The 8,523-nt window shown below is 61.1% G+C and overlaps 2 protein-coding genes across 7 annotated transcripts; both read left to right on the forward strand.

Annotated features, from left to right (window-relative positions):
- The first annotated feature begins 1,110 nt into the window (after nt 1-1,110).
- Nucleotides 1,111-3,618, forward strand: TMUB1 (transmembrane and ubiquitin like domain containing 1). Its single transcript, XM_022577645.3, has 3 exons — nt 1,111-1,197; nt 2,091-2,509; nt 2,807-3,618. The coding sequence occupies exons 2-3, from the start codon at nt 2,121-2,123 to the stop codon at nt 3,156-3,158; spliced, it is 741 nt and encodes a 246-aa protein (XP_022433353.1). The 5' UTR covers nt 1,111-1,197; nt 2,091-2,120; the 3' UTR covers nt 3,159-3,618.
- Nucleotides 3,619-3,861: 243 nt separating this feature from the next.
- On the forward strand, nt 3,862-8,517 carry FASTK (Fas activated serine/threonine kinase). 6 transcript variants are annotated; one of them, XM_089917199.1, is made up of 11 exons: nt 3,864-4,064; nt 4,263-4,310; nt 4,852-5,274; nt 5,769-5,948; nt 6,069-6,208; nt 7,031-7,244; nt 7,346-7,505; nt 7,730-7,821; nt 7,905-8,019; nt 8,093-8,207; nt 8,300-8,517. In XM_089917199.1, the coding sequence occupies exons 1-11, from the start codon at nt 3,974-3,976 to the stop codon at nt 8,405-8,407; spliced, it is 1,686 nt and encodes a 561-aa protein (XP_089773325.1). In that variant the 5' UTR covers nt 3,864-3,973; the 3' UTR covers nt 8,408-8,517. The 6 variants fall into 6 exon arrangements, with proteins under 6 accessions (XP_089773324.1, XP_089773325.1, XP_022433407.1 ...); XM_022577684.3 differs by lacking the exon at nt 4,263-4,310 and having other exon boundaries at nt 3,865-4,055; nt 7,346-7,499; XM_022577678.2 differs by lacking the exon at nt 4,263-4,310 and having other exon boundaries at nt 3,866-4,055.
- The last annotated feature ends 6 nt before the right edge of the window (nt 8,518-8,523 follow it).

The following is an 8,523-nucleotide window of genomic DNA, read 5'->3' on the forward strand; positions in this document are numbered from 1 at the left end:
CACTTAAAAAATATTTCTAGAATAAATGAATAAATGGGAAGGAAGGAACTAGAAATAAGTTAGTTCTTTATATTATAAATCTAAACTGACTGTCCCAAGGCAACATTTGGAGTGCTTGCTCCCACAAGTAAGCATTTGCTATCAGAACACTAGGGTGCATTACTTTTAATCAAGACTGGTCTATACAATCTAGGATGTAAGATCTCTGTGCCTCTCTGTGGCTATAGAAGCCCAGAGGGAGGGAAAACCCATGGAAATTAACTGGCCCGGGCCAGGCCGAGGCTCAACATCCCCTGTACAGCAATACTCTAGGGACCTAATTTCTGAGGCCAGATTTGGGTGGAGGAAGTGTTCTAATACCAAGTGAACAAATACCTGCTGTGTGACAGATCCCCTACATAGTTTTCACGCTTGTTTAATAAAACACCTAATTTTTTCCTTACAATTGTCTTATGAGGTATGTTTTAGGAACGAAGAAATTTAGGTTCAAAGAGATTCAATAACGCACACAAGGTCATATAGTTGATAAGCACGGGATAAGGGATCAGCATTTGTGCCAGGTTCCAAAGCCCATGCTTCTTGCACAGTCTTACAGGGGCAAAGTGGAGAAGGGGACCAGGTAAATAAGGCAGCCCAAGCTGCGGTGGCCAGCCCTGAAGATGGATATCCTCAGCCAGCCTGGTGGGGCAGCCCAAGGCTACTGGGCTCTGGGCTGAAGAGTCAATTTGGAGGGTCCAGGATGCCTTCCGGCGTCCACTCTGACTTAAGAGTAGGCCGGGGTAGGATCCACCTGAGCTCCCCAAAGGCTGCATCTCGAAACACCGGTGCTCTGACACGCTCCAGCTGACGTTAGTTTCTGGAGTGATACATGCCCTGGCTGCCCGAGGGGGAGGGGGAGGATGCTGCTGCCGCCGAAACCTCTGCGGGCTGGAACAACCCCCAGATACGCCCCCACCAGCCCCTCAGCGATTTGCGGGCACCGAGACCGGGCAGCCGAGCCCGCACGTGGGTCCGCAGGGCGGAGGGCGGGGACTGCTCACCGCGCCGGACTACAAGACCCACAATACTCCGGGCTGCGGCGGCGGCGCAGCGGCAGCGGGGAAGGCGTGGGGGGGGGTGCCTTCAGGTGTCTGCGACCTCGCCACCTCCCGCCCGGAAGTGCCTGAGGGTCCGCTATGGGGCTGGCGGAGCCAGGCGGTGAGTCCCTGCGCCTTGACCGTACCCACCCCGCCGCCACCTCAGCTGGCCTCCGCTCGCCCCGCCCCGGGATCGCCCTCGCCCTCCCGCCACCCGGGGGTGGGTGTGGGGGGCGGGAAGATGGGAGGGGTGATAGAGGATCAGGGTGGGGAGGGCGAAGTCTCGGATTCCCGGCCGAGATCTGGGGTCCTGCAGCAGGCTGAGTTTGGAGAGGCTTCCAGAGGAGGCGCGGGGTCGGGCCGCCTCGGGGTGGGGTTTGAGTGCACCAGGAGGGGCCGAGTTGGGTGGGGGGTGGCAGCCCTCGGAGGTTCCAGTTTGCCAAAGGGCGCAATCTGACTTTTGGCGTGGAGAAGCCTTGGGAAGCGGTCCCGTGCCGCGGGTCGGGGTTTGGGTAAATGGTAACCGGGAGGTGTGTGTGTGGAGAGACCTTTTTCTTCCCCCTTGGAGAAACTTCAGCGACTGAAGAGTAGATAAGCTTTGGGTGAAATAGACGAAGGAGTAGATAAACTTTGGGATGACCTAGACGGGAAGAATAGGTAAGCTTTGGGGTGAAGTTTGGTGGAGGTTGAATTTAGGGGAGAGTCGCTTAGAAGGTCAAGGCCCTGACCTCGGAATAGGGTTTGGGTGAATTGGGCAGCTGGTTGAAGACCTGATCTCAGGTTACAAAAAGTTAGGACTTGGGATTTGGTGATGGGAAGGGGTACGTGGGGCAAGTTTGGGGTAACTGGGTGTCAGAGCGGTCCGTGTCCCACGGTGGGGCTCGGGTATGTGGGCAGAGGTCTGAGGACTGTGGGAGAGTTGTGGTGGGGTGGGGTCAGGAGCCCCCCCCCACGAAGTTCAGAGAGCTCTTGGCGGGTGAGCCAGCCCCTCATGGGTTCTTTGTGCCTCTCCAGCTCGGTAGCGCAGCGGGCAAGGCAGGTGCCATGGCCCTGATCGAAGGGGTGGGTGATGAGGTGACCATCCTTTTCGCGGTGCTTGCCTGCCTTCTGGTGCTGGCTCTCGCCTGGGTCTCAACACACACTGCCGAGGGCGCTGATCCACTGCCCCAGCCGTCAGGGACCCCAGCACCGACACAGCCCAGCGAAGCCATGGCGGTCACCGACAGCATCAGAGGGGAGGCCCCAGGAGCTGAGACCCCCAGCCTGAGACACAGAGGTCAGGCTGCACAGCCAGAACCTGGCGTGGGGCTCCCAGCAACACCACCACCTCCAGACTCCCCCCAGGAGCCCCTAGTACTTCGGCTGAAATTCCTCAACGATTCAGAGCAGGTGGCCAGGGCCTGGCCCCATGACACCATTGGCTCCCTGAAAAGGTAAGCCGGGAAGAGAGGACAGGAATAAAGTGCTAAAGAATAGGGTGGGAATGATCACAGACCTAGAAGGGCCACTGAGGATATCAATATCTGAGACTTATCCCTCCGTTTATAGATGAGGGAACTGAGGCCCCCAAATCACACACCGTATTGTTCCCCTGAAGCAGGAGGGGCCCCCTTAGAGGCCCTGACTTGGGTGGTAGGTGGAGGACAGAGGTGAGGGTGGGAGAGTTATTCCGGGCAAGGGGCCAGGATTGCCTGAGACCTGCTCTATTACCCAGGTCGCTCTCTCCTCAGGACCCAATTTCCTGGCCGGGAACAGCACGTGCGACTCATCTACCAAGGGCAACTGTTAGGAGACGACACCCAGACCCTGGGCAGCCTTCACCTCCCTCCCAACTGTGTTCTCCACTGCCACGTGTCCACTCGGGTGGGTCCCTCACACCCACCGTGCCCACCGGGGTCAGAGCCAGGCCCCTCCGGGCTGGAAGTAGGCAGCCTGCTGCTGCCCCTGCTGCTTCTGCTGCTGCTGCTGCTCTGGTACTGCCAGATCCAGTACCGGCCCTTCTTTCCCCTGACCGCCACTCTGGGTCTGGCCGGCTTCACCCTGCTCCTCAGTCTCCTGGCCTTTGCCATGTACCGCCCGTAGTGCCTCCACGGGCTCTTGGCAGTGTTGCTGGCCCCTCCGGACCTTGCTCCCCACGACACGGTGGGAGTTGCTGTCTGCCCAGGCCTGCCTCTCCGACCTGCCTCTTCCCACTACCCTGGAGCCCAGCCCTGCGCCGCAGAGCACTCCGGGGGCCAGCGGAGGCCCCTCCCTGCGACCTCCACGGCTCTGGGCCGCCCCCCGGGGCAGCTGGCCCTCAGCACCCACTAACAGTCGGCTCCTCCGGGTCAGACAGCTGCTGTCGCTGCCTGGGCCCTGGGCAGAGCCGGGCCACGCCCCTGGGCCCTTCTTAGTGTTCTGCCTGAGAATCCAGCCACCTCTAGTCCCTGACAGCTCCTTGGGCTGATTTAGGGACTCAAAGACTGAGGGGCTGGAGAAGGGGAGCTGGGAGGGGTGGAGGGGGTTCTCTGGAACATGTGCAGATTAAATGTGAAGTTTTCACCCTTGGTGTATGTCTGCGTGTGCGGGCCCGGGGGCCGGGGAGCTCTTGCCCACTGGGAGACAAGGCATGAAGGGCGCCGACCGGGCACTTCGCTCTGCCCAACCTGCCCAGCCCGGCCGCTGACTCCCCGTCACCTTTTCATCCCAGCCTCAGCCCCTAGCCCTTTGGCCCCGCCTCGGCCCCGCCCCATCGCCGCGCGCGCAGCTTCCCGGAAGCAAGGGGCGGGGCGCGCGGCGACCTGGCGCGCGGGGGCTGACGGGAGCCACGTCTTTGCCGGCCGAGGACTGTGCCGCGGTTGGCGTCTGGGCGGCGATCCGGGGGCTGCTGGGAAGATGGCGGACTCGGTGGCCCCCCGATGAGGAGGCCGCGGGGGGAGCTCGGCCCCCGGGCCCCGAGACCGACCGAGGGAGCGATCTGCGCGGGGCCTGGGGAGCCATGTAGGGGTGGTGCCTGCGGGGCGGGCCGCGGGAGGGCGGCGGGAGTTGGTGTTGGCGACCGTGCCCACGGTCTCCTGGCATCCCCGGGCCGGGTGGGCGTTGGGGGAGGGCCCTGACACCGCCGACTCCGCGCCATAGCAAAGCTGAGCCCTCGGGCTCCACGGGCGCCCTCCAAGGTGGGCCCTGCGTTCTCGTTTCACGGGCGAGGAGACTTGGGCAGAGAGACGAAGCCACTTGTCCAAGGTCACGCAGCTGGTAAGTGGGAGCACCCAGCATGGAACCCAGGACCGTCCGGCTGCGGAGCCCGCGCTCCACCCTCTGTGCCGCCGCCGCCTCCTGCGGGAGGGGGAGGTGGTCGGGAGGGCGTATCGTCGCGGCGAGCTGGGCTCCAGGCTGGGCGCGACCACTAACCAGATTCGTGACCTCGGGCTTAACGTAACCCCCTCGCCTCTCTGGGCCTTGGTTTCTCCACCTGTGAAATCGAGGTAATGCCAGCCCTGCCTCCCTCCTCATAGGCCTGTAAGGAGGACGAGAGGGGATAATGCATGTGGAATTGCTTTGTAAATAGCCCTACGCTGAGCACACTGAAGGATTACGATTGCTGTTTCAGAGGATGGAAGAAGGCAGAGAGGGGCGGGTTGGGAAGTGGAGCAGAGCAGTCACAAAGAAGGGTGAACATGAGTCAGGGTTGCTCTGACCCCAGGCTCCACCGGATGGGGAGCGAGGTGAAGAGTAGATAGCTGGTCTTTCTCACCGTTGGAGAATACCTCACCCCCTTTTCTGGGCCACCCCTCAGGGTCTCCATCACCCAACTCCATGCTTCGAGTCCTGCTCTCTGCCCAGGCCTCCAGTGCTCGGCTGTCTGGCCTGCTGCTGCTCCCACCAGTACAGCCCTACTGTCTGGGGCCCAACAAATGGGGAGACCGGCCTCCTGGAGGAGCCCTCCATGCAGGCCCTGTGCAGGGGTTGCAGCGGCTTCTGGAACAGGCGAGGAGCCCTGGGGAGCTGCTGCGCTGGCTGGGCCAGAACCCCACCAAGGTGCGCGCCCACCACTACCCTGTGGCACTTCGTCGCCTGGGCCAGCTCTTGGGGTCTCAGCCACGACCCCCTCCTGTGGAGCAGGCCACACTTCAGGACTTGAGTCAGCTCATCATCCGAAACTGCCCCTCCTTTGACATTCACACCATCCACGTGTGTCTGCACCTTGCAGTCTTACTTGGTGAGGACGGTGTCTGGCGGGGGGGTGGGCGTTAACGGAAGAATAGAGAAACAGCAGAGGACCCGAGATCGCTGACAGAACGCACCCCTCGGGCTTGCCGGGAACGGCACATACGCCGCCACACTTGCTGCTGCTCCCCTGTATCCGTGGCAGACACCGCGAGTCAAGCAGCAGGTGTTGCGCTTAGCTAGGGCGCCACCCCAGGTCCCTTCTAATACAGCGCTCTAGGAAGCCCCTGCAATTTGTTACCACTGGCAAGAGATGAGAACTCACTTGCCTTCTTTGTAAAAGGCCGTCCCCACAGACTGTTCTGATACCTTAGTGCACGTGATATCTCACATTTCTCTAGTGTTTCCACGTGCTCTGTAGCAAACCTTCCAGCCCAGAAAACAGAGATGAGAAGGATTGGGGATTCATTAACTAAACCAGGACTGGAGCAGAGCAGAGCGACTCCCTGTTGCTAGGACTGCCTCCTCTGACCCTCTCCTCCTCAGGCTTCCCATCAGATGGGCCCCTGGTGTGTGCCCTGGAGCAGGAGCAAAGGTTTCGCCTCCCTCCGAAGCCACCTCCCCCTCTGCAGCCTGTCCTTCGCGGTGGGCTAAGGTTGGAAGCTGCTCTCAGCTGCCCCCGCTTCCAGCGGCATCCACAGCATCACCTCATCCGCAGCCTGGCAGGTGCTGGAGGGGGTTAAGGTTCATGGGAGGAGGGGGAGCTGAGGCGGAGGCAGGTGGTGTCTGGTGGAATCTAGTTGAGGTCTGACCTGAGGGTCCGGTGTGATGAGCTGTTCTTCGCAGAGGCCAGGCCAGAGGAACTGACGCCCCACGTGATGGTGCTCCTGGCCCAGCACTTGGCCCGCCACCGGTTGCGGGAGCCCCAGCTTCTGGAAGCCATTGCCCACTTCCTGGTGGCCCAGGAAGCCCAGCTCAACAGCAAGGTGGGATTACCTCCCACCTTCCCATGCTCCTCTCCTACTCATCCCATCCTAAGACACCTGGCAGGCCTAACCCCCACCCAGCCTGATTGGCTGCTTCTATTTGCAGCAGACAACCCAGTTAGGCTCTCTGCTCTTTCCCGTGGGGTTCCACCTTTGCTCACACCCTCGCTGGCTTGTCCAGCTCCCCAGCATGTATGCCTGGGTTGTCTGCACTTCTCCAAACACTTTTTTTTTTTTTAAAGATGTTGGGGGTAGGAGTTTATTAAGTTATTTAATTATTTTTGGCTGTGTTGGGTCTTCGTTTCTGTGCGAGGGCTTTCTCTAGTTGTGGCAGGCGGGGGCCACTCTTCATCACGGTGCGCGGGCCTCTCACTGTGGCGGCCTCTCTTGTTGCGGAGCACAGGCTCCAGACGCGCAGGCTCAGTAGTTGTGGCTCACGGGCCTCGTTGCCCCGCGGCATGTGGGATCCTCCCAGACCAGGGCTCGAACCCGTGTCCCCTGCATCGGCAGGCAGATGCTCAACCACTGTGCCGCCAGGGAAGCCCTGCAAACACTCTCAGCCCGTCTTAGCTTGGTTGATCCCACTCTGCTAAGTCTTCAGGGACAGAACCCACAGCCATGTCTCCTCTGCTTGTTTGAAGACTAATCGCGTGGAGCTCAAGCAGTGCTTACACTGTTGAGCTTCTGGTGTGTGTGTAGAGGGATTGTTCTGCCTTTATGGTGATGCTGTAAGCTTGCAGGCCAAGCCTCCCTGAGGTCCAGCTTGTAAAGGATACTGGAGAACTGCTTCGCGCTGGGTGATGGGCTGCCCTTGCTCCGCAGGTGGTACAGAAGTTGGTCCTGCCCTTTGGGCGACTGAACTACCTGCCTCTGGAAGAGCAGTTCATGCCCTGCCTTGAGAGGATCCTGGCTCGGGAAGCAGGGGTGGCCCCCCTGGCAACTGTCAACATCTTGATGTCACTGTGCCAGCTGCGGTGCCTGCCCTTCCGAGCCCTGCACTTTGTTTTTTCCCCAGGTTTCATCAGCCACATCAGTGGTGCGCAGACTGGAGGGCTGGCTGGGTCCCGGGGAGCCAGTGGGCAGGGGAAGCAGGGTGGGGGTCTGCACCCCAGTAAGCCTTGTCCTGCTTCCCTGCAGGCACCCCTCATGCCCCGATTGTGCGGCGCTACCTCTCCCTGCTAGACACGGCCGTGGAGCTGGAGCTCCCGGGATATCGGGGTCCCCGCCTTCCCCGAAGGCAACAAGTGCCCATCTTCCCCCAGCCACTCATCACCGACCGTGCCCGTTGCAAGTACAGGTGGCTGGGGCAGCTTTGGGGAGGGGAGGGGAGGGGAGCGGCCCGCAAGCAGCACAGGGTAGGCCAAGCCGGGGGACCACGTTCTGTGCGTGCTGCTGCGCCCTAGGCAGTCAGAAAGAGCGGAGCAGCAAAGGCATTTCCCAGGACCGTGGAACTAGGCAGGAGGGAGCTAGAACAAGTGTCTTGGGGGCTTTCCTGATACCGGTGTTCCTCTCCCCCCTCAGTCACAAGGATATAGTAGCCGAGGGGCTGCGCCAGCTGCTGGGGGAGGAGAAGTATCGGCAGGACCTGACCGTGCCTCCAGGCTACTGCACAGGTGAGCTCCGGGTGGGCCAGCGGCTCGCCAGGACACGGAGCCTCCGCTGAAGGCCAGCAGCTCTCTCTCTCCATGCCCTGCAGACTTCCTGCTCTGTGTCAGCAGCTCTGGTGCTGTGCTCCCCGTGAGAACCCAGGACCCCTTCCTACCGTATCCTCCCCGGTCCTGTCCCTACACAACCCGTGACCCTGCCCAGAGGTAAGGGAAGAGGGTGGGAGAGCCTTGTCTGCCTTCATAGACAGCAGCTCTGAGCCAGTCACTTCTCCTCCAGGGTGGTACTGATGCTGCGGGAACGGTGGCATTTCTGCCGGGATGGCAGAGTGCTGCTGGGCTCACGGGCTCTGCGGGAGCGGCATCTGGGCCTGATGGGCTACCAGCTCCTGCCGGTGAGAGCCCTCCCCACGCCCACACACTCAGCTAGTACCCCTCCCCTGGCCGGCCAGGCCCTGGGGTAACCTGCTACCCTCTCCCCCTGCAGCTACCCTTCGAGGAACTGGAGTCACAGAGAGGCCTGTCCCAGCTCAAGAGCTACCTGAGGCAGAAGCTTCAGGCCCTGGGCCTCCGCTGGGGCCCTGAAGGGGGGTGAGGGTGTGCACATGGGTTCAGGATGGCCCCCCCCCCACCATTGGGGGATGGACAGTTTGCACTTTGGCTCCCTCTGCTTTGATTTGTCATTAAAGTTCCTTTCCTTCCCCATTGCAC

Source organism: Delphinapterus leucas, chromosome 9 (assembly GCF_059928025.1).
Source record: "Delphinapterus leucas isolate spDelLeu-1000000601 "Yukka" chromosome 9, BTC_Dleu_Yukka2, whole genome shotgun sequence".
Taxonomy (NCBI): Eukaryota; Metazoa; Chordata; class Mammalia; order Artiodactyla; family Monodontidae; genus Delphinapterus; species Delphinapterus leucas.